Here is a 13747-nt window from a genome sequence, read left to right as displayed (position 1 = left end):
TGATTGCAGAAGCTGAAAAGCTGGCCCAGTACTTTGAATAACTAATTCTTTGTTTGACACTGGAAATCTTTCTTGTTGCACATTACAAAAAGATATTTTTGTTTGTTTTTAATTTCTAAGGCCATAGGATTACATAAATAATTTCATAAAATTTCCCATACATGAAACACTGTTCTACATCCAATTTCTAGTGATGCGTATGCAATGTAATGCCAACCATATTAAAAAAAAACCCTTCCTTATTTATGCTTAATTTTATTTTAAAAGATGGCAGAGAACACAAAGAAATCGGTACTTGCGTTTCTACTTTTAAAATGCTTCAAAGAAGCATAAAACAAAGGCTTTGGAATACAATTTTCTTTATTTCATATTCACAGAGTAGTCTTTTTTTTTTCGCCTTAGTCTTGTAATCACTTTGTTTACTGTGGCAAAGTAAATATTTTCATACTTTGATCTATTCTGTTCCTTTTGTGTTTTCTGGGACAGAAGTAGAAGAATAGCCAGTCAATAAGGAGAAATCATCATATTGAAAAGAACAACATGATTTAATTGTCGTCAATTCATGGGCATTAAAATTCAGATACATTGTGAAATACAAGATAATGACGGAGAAGATGAATTGATTCTAATGATAGAATATTCTTTCATGAACAGAAAATAGCAGACTTTTATCCAGTTCTTAAGCTGCTTCTTAAAGTTTTTATCCAAGCACCTAACTAGCTTAGTTGAAAATAAGAAAACATCCCGACATTTGACATTATAAAAGGAAATGGAGTCAGAAGCTGTAAAAATAAATAGAATTCGCATCTTTTTGTCTGTTTGTGCCCACTTCTCAGGTAATCACACACTATTTATGTTTTTTATACCTGCTTACATTAGAACTAGCTTTTTTCATACAAAGGCATTTTCATCAAACCATCCAATTAACTGTATGTTTTATAATAATACATAATGTTGTATATCAATACACTGATCTAAATATAGCCTGATCCCAAATAGACTATTGGGCTTTTCATAAGTAACACGATGAATGCAAATTCACATACTGCGACTCCGTTACATGAACATATGATTCCTAGCAAGCAATATCTTCAATGCGAACTTACAGGCATAACTGAACAATAAATTTGGCCATCTGTGATCATATGCCAGCTCAGCGTCTCTCTGGAGACCTAATTTTTGTTGTCCTGTGGTCTCTTTGTGCTGCCAAGCTGGGAGCTCAGGGGCTTTCCCTGGAGCTGAGGGATCACCTGGGTGGTGCAGAGCCTGCTCAGCCACCGGCCCGAGGTTTGGGTGATGCACAAAGCGGGGGGGGGGGGGGGGGGGTCGGGGGGATGCTACGCCCAGGCTGTCACAGCGGCAGCCCGGAGATAGGGATGCAGAAGGCATAAGCTAGCGCAAGCCTGAGATTGCTGTGATTTAGGACCTGACCAGCCATCTCCAGAGCGTTGCAAAGTTGGTGAAAGGCTGAATTCGCCTTTCCCGCAGTGCCTTTGGTCTAGCAGTGAGGGCACTTTAGCCAGCCCCACGAGTGGGTTGGATGTGTACATTTTTTATGCAGGCAAAATATAATCCCCATTCCTGCAAAAAAGATGTGTTTGGGTGAAACCCTGTGAAGGGTTTCCCTGGAGAGGTAAAAAAAAAAAAATTTCATGAGGGTCTCTTCACCTCTGTGCAATAGGAAAACCATGCAGCCTCCTCCAGACCTAGCAGGTCTTTGGGGAGGATAGAGCCAGCTGCATAAAAGGTTTCCCTCTTTACAGCAACTCTGGATCTAGCTGGGGTAACAACTGGGCTATTCCCTATAGCTTTTCCCATCCCACAACCTCCCTGTCCAACCTTCAGAAAAGACTATGAAATAGTCTGTCTCTATTTCCATGCTTCTGAAGGTTGGATGGGGGAATAACACATATTCCTCCTGGTCATGGTCCAGTCTTGCATACCCCATTCCTTATCCTGTACGGATATTTTCCATTTCTCTTTCCATTTCCATTTTTTCTCTAAAGGGTTCAGAAAAGGTTCTGAATGGCCTGAGAAAATGCGTGAAATGGACACTGATTTAAAAAATGGCTGTTTGGAAAATATTACATGGGTTTAGGGGCTTGACCTGTAATAACTCTCTGTTCATAGCTAAGTGCCAGAGTTTCAAGAAAATCCAGTTCCTAGTGGATTAAAAAAACCAGGGGTTTTGGCACCAAAATTACTTCATTTGTATAGTATGAGCAAATATCCACAGCGGATGGAAATTTGCCTCTGAGCTTGATGGGAATGAACTCCTGTACAATATCTTTTACACTATGGTATCTTTCCACCATATATTGTTCCTGGTTTGTTCACAGAGTTTTAAAACAGGACCACAACCACTCTGGGAAAGACATTTATTTACTCATGTCCATGGGAAAAATAACTACACCAAACTGTTCACGAAAGCATACCACTTGTGTCCTACTTGGATAAATACCACTATATTTCATTTAGATATGGAAACAATGGGAGGCTATAAAACTTTGCATAATACAAATATTGGTCCTCTGAAATCTTCATAGTCAGCAAGCGTAGAGTAGGAAAAAGAGTTCTCTATTTTTAAGTGGTAGAACCAATACTGGATAGTGAATGTCAAAACTGCCTAAGAGATTACTCAAGACCAAGATAATTTTAATCAGTGGCCTCTTTGTGTTTTGGATATCCAGCTTGAGACACCATAAATGTAGTAAATTTTCAGAAAGCCTTGAGCACCCGCTCTCTGAAAAACTGGTTGTGTTAAGGTATCTGAAGATGAGCACCAAGAATTGCTGCATCCAAAATAAGTTTGCATCAGAAATCCAAATTCCCTCAAACAGGTATTTAGGGAAAACCTAGTGCTTTAGGCAGCTCTGAAAATCCTAGGCACCACGCACAGTGCATGTTTATCTCTGACACTGGCAGATATAGGTAAACATCTTCCACCTAGACCACTGCACATTTACTGAAAATAACTATTTCAGTACTTTTTTCTGTTAACTCTAAGGAGGATTAACTAAATAATTCAGGGCTAGCAATATAATTTTTTCATCAGTAGGTTAAAAAACAGATGCAATTTTTAGATAAAAATGAGATGTAAGGAAATAAAGTTGTTGTTTTTTCTCTTCTAAACCTTAATAGCTGGTTTCAAATTTCATTTAATAATCTTGTTCTGAGACTTAATAATTTTAATGGGTTTTTTCCTAATTTTTCTTTCTTGTGATGTGTAAATAGGTAAGAAATATTAAATATTGTAACGTAGTTTCATTAAGACAATAATATTTCAAAGGCTAATGTAAAATCAAGCTGCTAAAGTTTACAGTTTCTCTGTCCAGCAGTTTATTTATACAACTGCCCTGAGTAGATGCTATATGCTGCTTAGCAAATGGCCTTTAAGAGTTTAAAAGTAACCCAGTAAAGCTACTCAAAGGTAACACAACACTTCTCAGGCATCTTTAATCAGAGTTAAGAAGAAAAAAATAGGTTTTTTTAATTATTTAATTAGTCATTCCCTCATCAATGACATATACAACAAAAACACAATTTAAATGTTCAGGAGAACTAATTGTGCTCGTTCCTATGCATGGGACGATGAGCTTATTTTTCAGAAAGGCAAGATTTTAAATCATAAAACTAGTCCTATTTTTGTGGACTGTTTTAGCTGCTTTTATTAAACTCTGTGTAGTTCCCATGTGAAACCAGTGAAAACAGTTATTTTCTAACCTACATTTTTTGTGAGTTTTTTTTGTAAAACCTCACTGATCCCCTTTAAAAAAAAAAGATTATCTTATTTCAAAATTCCTGATATAATCAATTTGCAGTGTTTCTCAAACTGATACAAATATGTAAAATTTGTGCTTTTAAAAGCTTCTGCTTTGAGTAGCCTTACATTCCATACTTGTGCCTTAGCAATCATCAAGCTCTATTGCATGCCCCATTCATGAAAAGTATATTTTGTTGGGATGATGTAGCCTAAAGAATTTGGCTCTAAAACTTTCTTACCTAGAGCTTCCATTAAATTATATTAATTTAAAATATCTATGGAATGATACTTTTACAAAAATATTTAAAAAAAAATTAATGGGTTGGGTTTATGAAAATGACTCTTTACAGTAAGTAAAAAAAGGTTTATCACAGTTTTGGTAACTTGTATGAGTTCATATCGAAAAGAAATCTTTCACATGTTCTTAATGGATTTAAAACTTTTGTGCTCTAGGTATTTTCAGTTGTATGCTCTGAAACAGTAGACACCATACAGCTTGTGCTTTTTATCGGGGAAGCCTACAAAGCGAACCGCTGCTTCGTTAGGACTGCAGCGTTTCCTTGGCCTGGAGATTGGGTAGCGGACGCTGCCGTCAGCGAGCCAGCCAGCATCACAGCGGTCGTACCCCAGGAGCTTCCAGGCGGCAAAGATCTGGCCGACTTTAGCAATCTGAGCTCCATCCTTCAAGCACGCCTGAACGGCTTCATCGTAGGTCAGCTTGGTCGGGTGAATTAGGTAGTAAAAACGACCTAGTGAAAGAAAGAAGGAAAAGGGTCATTAGCAACATGATTAAAATGGTGTGGTTAAAAAGGTGGTTTGAGGAGGAATGGGGATGTTTGACTGTAGAATCATATCCAACAGTGGTTGGTTGGGGCCTGTGCAATTTGTATGTTGTGCTGTTAAAAATATCTTAATTATTTGTATAGAGAGTTGATAAATACTGGGAGAAAAAAAAAAAAAGGCAAGCAAAGAAACAGACTACTGGAACAAAAAAAGGTAGCAGTATATTTATTTCTGCTGACTTCCCACAACATGGCATCCCCACCCTCACTTCCTTTCAGTGGTAACTGAACTGTTGCAATGCATAGTCATCCTCAGCAGGTAGAAAAACAGCAGGAAAAAGGCCGGGGGAGGGGGATGATGGAAGACACCCTGGGATTCGGAGGAGGGCACCTGCTCTGCATCTGACTTCATGGTGCCAGATGCATTTACAAACAAGGTGCCAATGTCAATCCAGTCAAATGTCTGAGGAAGCCCACAGATTTCAGGCAAAGCAGATCTCATGCAGCTGTAGCTTACTGTCAGAGAAGGGAAATCAAACATCCAAAGCAGTGCACTTCTACGCTATTTTCCCAGCATTAGCTTAAAACCCTTCCAAGTTTTCCTCTCAAAAGCATGCACAGCAAGATCTGGCCTTTTGATAGCATTTGGGTGAGGGTGGCTGGAGGTAACACATGCGGTTTTACTCTCTGACAAGGCGGTGACTTTGTTTCTGATTAAGTACAAGAACAATTATTTTTTTTTCTGTAAGAAACCTGAGATACTGCACAGCTTCTCAGAAGCAGAGCTTGAGCCTGTGGTAGATCAAAACCATGCCTGTTGTAAGTCTTCATTAGCAGTGTCAAAACCACGTGCAGCAGTTCTGCAGCTCTGTTTCTCTTTAGGCATCAAAGAGAATATCCTCAGCGTAAGACAGCATTGAACTGATAGTGCTACTAAGAAAAATGTGCGTCCGTCTCAGGGTAATGAAAACATATGCCAGCAAGTAAAGCTCAAAAAGGAAGTCCCCCCTACTAATCCATAAGCAGCGATAATAACATTAATTTCATTTATGAAGGCAATATAAATTCATCATAAGCCTTTCATTCATTACACTTAGGGTTATTTATCATCACTGATTTGACAATTAACCAAGTGTGAGTAGAAATAGATGGCAGAGGAATAACATTTATTTGCAGTAACAATAATTTTCAAATAAATTCACAACTTTTCAGCCTGACTGTCCTGTAAGAGGTGAGTTAGCTGAAAAAAAATTGAACTTATTCATGTGGGGATCTTCTAACTCCAGAGCACACTCTTTACTTCTTAATTAAGAATGTACTCCACAATAGCATCCTTTTTCTTCCTTATAAAAAGCAGGCAAACACACAAACAAAATTCTGCTCAGTGTCAGAATACTTTCTCAGTCAAGAAAAAGTGGTGAGCAAGATGCAGAGTTATACCAGCTCCTGATCCCTGCAAAAAACAGATAGCTTTTTCCTAAGTGAAGAAATGTCAGGTCAGATGAAAGTATAAAGATAATTGAATTAACTGTGTTCAAAGGTTGGAAATTGTATACCATGGCAAGAACATGAAAACAAAAAAGGCATTTACATTGCAGCTGTGGTGGAGAAGAAACTTTTAAAAAAATTTCATTGCTGTCAGAGACAATATCTCCAGAAATCCCAGAGAAAACTGGTGAGAGTGGGTAATCTATCCCTTTGTAAAATGCTAGCTTAACTCAATTTCAGCAAGTTGAGAGCATTTACAAGGTGTTGCTAAAAAGAATGTTTATTAAGTGGAAACCTCTTCCTATGTTATTAAGAGGTTTCCCCAAAACAAACATGATTTCAGACTCTGGGGAACAGAGATTTGGACTGATAGTATGTAAACTTCACCTAGCTTATTAGCTGCTCTTCCAACCATATGTCAATGGAATGTAATTTCCTAGGGATTTGCAGTAAGGTCAGACTTTTGACATCTGACATCAATAATAAAAACTCCTATAGCCTGTCCTTTCCTTAAATAGGACAACTTTAATAGTAAACCCCACAGGGGCACATTGTGTATCCAGAATGTCTGATTAAATAAAATTCTGGTAATAAACTCCATACAGATTTGGTGGTTTTCCCCTGCTAATAGGTTAGAAGGGTTCCTAACTATTCAATCTTAGCATTTATTAATTGATGTGGAAAGAGAAGGAAGTATTAACTCTCTGTCTCTCATTAATATCTGGTAGTTGGGTCACTCCCACAGAGGATGAGAGTGCTTGATTTGACTTCTTACATCCAAATCGTGGGGGAGGGGGTTTATGCAAATCTAATCATACCCCATCTACAATAGCTATTTTAAGCTTTTGCATGTAACAGAACAGCTTAAAGAGGAAAACTTGAGCACTTGTCCTAAATACCCGACACCCTTCTCTCAGTGGGAGTTTGAGGGATGCACCACCCTTGGAGATTTTTCCAAGCTCAGATCTAAATTGAGAGACTTAAGAGTAAGTTATATATTGCAGCTGGGTGTGCTAGACAGAGGGCCATCATCTTCAGAGGCACAGAAAGTCAGTACAACCCTGTTTACTATTTTATGCATGAAAGTATTAATGCAATGCTTCCAGAAGATGGTTCTTGATGGAATCCCTAGAGAGGATGCCTCCACGTGGAGCCAGCCGTCAAGTATCTGAGCACTTGGGCTCAGCCCTAAGGCTCCTGACAGGCTCCTGGCTCGCTGGGACAGCCTCTTGCTCAGCCTCGTGGCTTCGATGCTGTGAGGGGCAGCCGAGCAGCAAGCCCTGCCTGGTGGGTGGCAGCACACCACACAGGAGGGACGCTGAGTGCACGACTGCCTTTGCAGCCAGCTATCGACGCGTATGGTGAAAAGCTTACAGCCACAGAAATCAGTTAAGTTGTTTTACTGTGTAAAGACCAAACTGCTCTAATTTGTGGTTTCATACGGCGATAAAAGGCATTCTCAGCAGCCAGTGGGGTGTATCTGTATCTTGCACAATATGTAGACTGTCATCTGTTCAGCAGACTCTGTTCCGTATATCTTATAGCAGCGCTAAACGGTTGAGAGAGGCCATTGTTCCTCAAAATTGAAGAACATGTTAAAAATTTGTGATGTGGGAACAATTTTTTTAAAATCCACTTCCAGCTCCTCCCCAACATCAGCAGTGAATCTGGTGACTCAGAAGAAACCACTTCTAAGAAAGGTTATGAAATTTTCTTTTGGGGACGTTTGCTTCTCTTTTTGGAATTATGGCTCTGTGTTCCCAGTGATAAAATAGTCTGAAATGGTCAAATGAGACAACTTTCTATACCTTTCTCCCATTTAAGTGGCAACGGTGGTTAGCTTATCATATGCATTACTGTAATAAACAGGTAGTTTACAGCTGCACTTTTAACACGATCCCTAAAATGTAATATTTGTGGTTTTAACTTTGCTAATACAAGATTTTCACGTGATTCTGCTAGGGCTGATAACAAATCAATTATGCACTGTGGTTCTCTGTGCAAAGTACATAACAAAATGTTAACGAGCAGGAAGTGTGATACAAGCTCTACTTATACCTTTTTTTCTTTGGAAATGCTTAATTATAGAGGAGCTGATAGGTACGTTTATATATAGCTCACTTAACACTTTTCAGTGCAAAAGATTCCCATGACTTTTCTTCGAGAAACTCCAGAAAGCAGAACATTCTGGTTTCTCCAGAAACCCTTTGCAATTAAGCAAAGAATAACCACTCAGCTATACTGTGGTATGTTCTTTGTCCTGTGCCTTTTGGGCTCTGTGGGAAAGACTGCAACAAAAGGATTTAGCTGTGTTTGTTCCCCTGAACTGGTATGTAGAAGCCCAAACTGACCTTCAATAGGGAATACCTGAATGAGGAGCATCCCCATTCCTTGGGGCAGGGATGGAAGAGAAATCGGGGTGGTTTGCAGCCCTTGCAAACCTTTGGATCATGGCAGGTTGTCCCACCTGCCCACACGGGGCAGGAACCTTTCACTTTTCTAAAGTGAACATGTACTAAAGTGGCTGCTACTGTGAAGGAAAAGCAGAGGAGAAATCGGCTGTGAGGGAGCAGAGCTGAGCACACAGACGTCAGGAAATTCCAACATGGAATTTCCAAGTTCAGGTTAGTTACTTTCCACTTTCCACTTTCATTTTCATTATTCATTTTCATTAGTCTTTATCAACAAGAGGAATCTAAAAGCAGGTTAGGAAACATGCTGCCAACCAATAATTTTCTTTACGGAGGCAAAAATTTATGTTATTTCATAATATTTTTATGGATTTAATTGATAGCATTACATTAATGCTACACTTTGCATGGTTTTATGAGGCTAGTCACTACATATTCTTATAAACTGATAAATTGCTGGTGTTACTATTTACAAAGCATATGAAACATTCTCAGGTTTTTGTCTTTGCCCGCACAGACACAAAACATGATCAGTTCCTCTATGAACCAACCAAATTATTTGTCTATGAAGCAGTTATACAGGCAGAACAAAATGTTCAACAATTGCACTTATACTAGTCTAAGAAAAGAAACTGCAGAGAGTAATTTCATAAAATACTAAGATTATTTTATATTGCATTGCAGACAAACTTTGCTAAAAAAAATTCCCTGTGCAGGCAAGAGGACTGTAGGTAGAATTTTTCACTAATGGTATAAACCTCCCTTTTTTAACCAGTATTTTTTTGTGTATTTCTCCCATCACGGATGGGATCCAACAGTTCCCGAGTGAAAACACTGAACCTGGATTTGAACTCACTGCACTGCTGACTAAACTTTCATATTTCACTTTAATGGCTGAATGTAATTTTTCTGGTTTGGACCTTTCTTCTTCAGGTAAAAAACCCAGGCTTTGCGTGTGTTTTAGACAAAGACTTTTCAGCTTTGACTGCTGAACAATTTAAAATTGAGCTCCCTTTTTTTTTAATGATCCTTGATATCATGATTTATTTGGGGTATTTCTTTCCCTAAAAAGAGCCCACATAGAAAAATCTAAACCTCACTGGCTTTGTTTCTTCATAGCAGCTCCCACAACTGACGCTCTCTGAGATTTTTTTTTTATGCTTGCCTTATACTCCCCTGATTCTGGGGCCCTTGGCATTTTTCCAGCTCCCTGACATAAAGCTGAAGGCTTCTCTGTTTCATACTGTCAGGAGACTCCAGCAGTGACTGCCACCGCTGAAAATGCATGGTGTCCTAACCACTTCTCATTTTCCTTGGCTGTTTCTGAGGTGAGAGAATCAATATTGGGTGTTGCAGAAATAGCTCTTTGCCCATAGCCACTATCTTTGGCAGTTGCAACCTGGTGGCTAAATGGTGTATTATGAGCTTTTGCCTTTACAGTGAGAAAGCTAATGTATGCTGCTAAGCGTACATAAGCAATGTGAAGTGTTGAGCTGGAAATAGGAAGCTGGCATTCTGGGAGAGTGACTGGGTTTATTGTGGATGTTAAGGCAAGCTTGGGACATGAACAGTGGAAAACAAAGTAGGGACATGTGAGGATAACGTAACCTGGTGGGTTGCTGGTTAAGGAAACGGACACTGAGAGAAGCAGAAGTCCAAATTTTTTGCTGACACCTTGAGAGACTGACATGGCCCTGAGCTTTAGAGAACTAGAAAAGATGGTGCTCAGCTCTATATATCATCCTATTGCTGTGTAGTATTCTGTCTTGCAGGCCAGTTTAACAGACTCACCAAGGATGACATTCATTTTGGTGTCTTCTCTTTGATTTCTTTTCTACCTGGACACCTTATCCTCACCTTACCTCATTCCTCTTTCTCCCTCTTTCTCTATCTTGCTGTATCAATGCACAGACGGTGTTCACCTGTACTTTTTTTTTCAGAAATTGTTTTTCCCTTTCCTTAAGAGATACTGTCCAGCTACTCATGTGGAAAAGGGTGGTGATTAGTGACCAGAGTCACAAACATTCACTCTGCAAGCATTACAAATAGGGCAGCTATCACATCTTAATTCTTCTTCCTTGTTTAATTTATTCCTTGGTGCTATTTCTATTGTACAGGGTTAAACCTGCATATAAGAGATGAATTCATAGAGGATTTCAACTTGGATAAAAGAAGCAAGAAAAAGATGAGCCAGCATCTCATGGAATGATGCAGCATGATAAAAATCAACTGAACTTTTGCTTCAGACTACCTCCAGCCCAATTTAATATTGTTGGTTTGAGGATTTAGGATTTTCCTGAGAGGGTGGAGCAGACTTAGCACTAGAGCATCTCTTCTGAGAGCGAGTCTTATGTTTATTTTCTGGTGTGCTGTAGGACGAAAAAGCTTCATTGTGGATAAGCAATCTGTGCATAAACAAAAAAGGCCATGCTCCTTGGTCTGGGTGGGCTGCAAGCCAAACATGTGCAAAGTTGTGTAGGAATTACCCACACGTACGATGCTGTAGAGAATTGTAGACTCCTTTTGCACATGTTCACTTGCAGCATTCATCTCATTCGCAGCCATGCTTTCTAAATCCTGTTCAGCCACTAGATTAAATGTAAAATGATAGCAAGCTGAGATCAAGTAATTTCATACCTGAAGTAACATCTACTAATAGCAAAAAAGCGTGCAGTCACTGAAGTAAGGTTTAAAGCAAACCAAGCTCAGAGCAAACGTGAACAGGGTTTTGGCAGTGTACTAAGATTATGGTTCTAAATTATTAGGCATAAAAGCTAGAAATAGCTTTGCTGATAAGGAATTATTCATCATATTGGACCTGGTACATGAGCAGGAGCTGCTTGACACAACAGCATAGATGAAATGGTGATCAGAATTTTGTTTTGGTGATATATTTAAGTTGTAAAACATCATAATTATTATTGAATTCAACAGGAAAGCTCAATTAATGAATCGCAGGTTTCTTCGTCACTTTAACTGAAATAAACTGGGCATATATATATCAACACTAAAAGAGTACATATAAATTTTAATGGGGTGAAAGCAGAGATATTAGAAACTCCTGCCAATACAAGTTCTCAGTTGTAAAAACGATCTACGTGAACATTTGGCAAAGACAACTTTACTCTGTGCATGTGTCCTTGTAAATTCAACAATAACAATTTCCAAGCCTAACATAATCTTTGACAAATCAAATATCACTTGCTGCCATTGGAGTTTCTTTCCTAAGCACAGAAACAGTCATTTACAAGATAGTGGTGAAGAAGTCTCTTACCATTGAAATTCGAAGTAAAGCAGAAAACATCATATCGGCTTTTATCTTTATCCCAGAACCCGTAATTCCTGACCCCAGGCACTGTGTTCTTCCCTCCGCAGGGCTCCCTGGGCTTCGTGATGGGGTACTGCACAGAGCCGTCGCTGAGCCAGCCGGCGTTGCACCAGTCCAGCCCTGACCTCCAGGCATCGTAGAGCTGGTCAAAGGAGGCGATAACAGAGTCTTGGTCCAGACACGCTCGCTGAGCCTCATGGAAGTTTAAGTTGTAACGACCCAGCCGTGGAGAGTAAGGGAATACGACACCTGAAGTGGTGGAAAGAGGGTGAGTTACTGAACACCAAAGGACCAGAAGAAAGGGAACCAGCATTTACAGTCACCAGAAGGAGAAATAAAGGTTAACGCCACCATGTGCGTCAGACTGTTGTTTTATTTCTGGGGAAAAATGCATTGCCAGCACATCAGCCATTCGGTTTGAGAAGGGGATAGGGCTGCTGCCTTACCTAGACAGCTCCTCTCCCTGTAACCTCATCCCTTTCCCAACAGGAACTGTGCCAGGCCTGCTCGTTGCTCCCATCTGCATCTTTGCTGTCCCCACTGTGATCTCACCCTTCTCCAGTCTGAGAGTGCTTAAAGATGAGCAGAGCTGGCTGAAATTTTGCAACTACATGTTTTTCATCAGCAAATTCAAGTTTATCAGCTGTAAGATCAATTTCTCATTAAAAAAAGTAAATTAAAACCCAGCCCAGTACTAGTTTTTGCAGGATGGGATTTGGGGGTTTTCTGACAGTTAGGTAGAAAGAAGAAATTGTAGTACAGAGGCATATGAACTATTTCTTTTTATACATGGATATTAAAATGAAATATTTTGACTGACATAAAAGAATGCCATGTTCTTTGCATGGACCCTTGCCAAGATTTCCTGAGAGGTTCAAGGCAGTTGTTTTTTTTTGTTTTTATTTTATTTCACATTATCCTAGGAATGGGAAGGTATTTCATGCCCAGCTTAATAACATTTCAAGGCTAGACTGGAAGGAGGAATAATTTTAGTGTCCCAAGGTCTTAAAATAGGAAATCTATAGGGAAACAAAATCAGTGAAGTCATGTGTGATTTTAGGTGCTACCTTCCAGCTGGTTTTAGGCAGTTTGTCATCACTCAAGGAGGGAGCGCTCCTAACACAGGGCATCAGGGAGCATGGTTCCTTGAGCAGAAGACAGGTTTCCCCCGTTGCAGATGGTGAGCCATGTAGCACACAGCACGCAGCAATGCAAGATAGCCCTGATTGGAAGCCATGTGAGACACCAGCTTCCCTCACTACCCCTGTGGCTGCCAAAAGCACTGCTGGCTCAACCAAAGGATGCTTGCCGGAGAGCCACTGTGCAAGGAGCATAGACCAGTCAAATGCTTCCTTCCACCCCTGAGGACCAGCTGGCTGGTCCAACAGCTGTTGGGCTGGCCCAACACCTTGTCTGTTACTCATTGGTGGTGAGCCATTGCAGACAGGTATGGCAGAGAGACCTTCTCACAACAGAGGACATCCAAGTGGAGATGGGAAATGTGGGGACACCTCCAGAATTGTTTCAGCAGCAATATTTAATCAAAATCATTGCCCTTATCTGACAGATTTTTCCACAGTATATTTTCTGCTTGTTTTATGAAAAAGATCTGTAGTTAAAGATTACATCTTGGAGCATGAAAGATGTTTCAGAAAATGCTGAAGAACCACCTCCCCATGTGGCTCTGATAAAAGAGAAGGGAGAGACTTAAAACAAAAGTTTGGATCAGACCACCCTAATCTTTGGCAGGGTTTAGAAACTTAACCCAGATTTAGATTTTACAGTTGGCTTTAGCCCAGTCTCATAATAAGCTGAAATAAAACGGCATCAGGGAAGATCCAGCTCAGAGTGTTTATTCTCAGACATCTCTATAGAACTAAGTGCTGTAGGATGCAGAGGGACTGAAGACAAGATAACACATGACATGAGCCAAAAACTTTACAACTGGTATAAACAACCATCTTTCTTTTTACTT

At 39.7% G+C, this 13747-nt stretch overlaps 1 protein-coding gene across 4 annotated transcripts in view; it reads right to left on the bottom strand.

Annotated features, from left to right (window-relative positions):
• Nucleotides 1-526: 526 nt before the first annotated feature.
• HAPLN1 (hyaluronan and proteoglycan link protein 1) overlaps nucleotides 527-13747 on the bottom strand; it is a 68037-nt gene continuing 54816 nt past the window's right edge. For all 4 annotated transcript variants that reach the window (XM_075078917.1, XM_075078916.1, XM_075078918.1 and 1 more), the window contains 2 exons: nucleotides 11719-12021; nucleotides 527-4512 (listed from right to left, as the gene is read on the bottom strand). In XM_075078917.1, the coding sequence (XP_074935018.1) occupies nucleotides 4223-4512; nucleotides 11719-12021 (593 nt within the window). In that variant the 3' untranslated portion in view covers nucleotides 527-4222. The remainder of the gene's footprint in view (nucleotides 4513-11718; nucleotides 12022-13747) is intronic.

The sequence above is a fragment of the Phalacrocorax aristotelis genome, chromosome Z (genome assembly GCF_949628215.1).
Source record: "Phalacrocorax aristotelis chromosome Z, bGulAri2.1, whole genome shotgun sequence".
Lineage (NCBI taxonomy): Eukaryota > Metazoa > Chordata > Aves > Suliformes > Phalacrocoracidae > Phalacrocorax > Phalacrocorax aristotelis.
The sequence above is the reverse complement of the archived record's forward strand: the minus strand, read 5'-3'. Positions and strand labels throughout refer to the sequence as shown.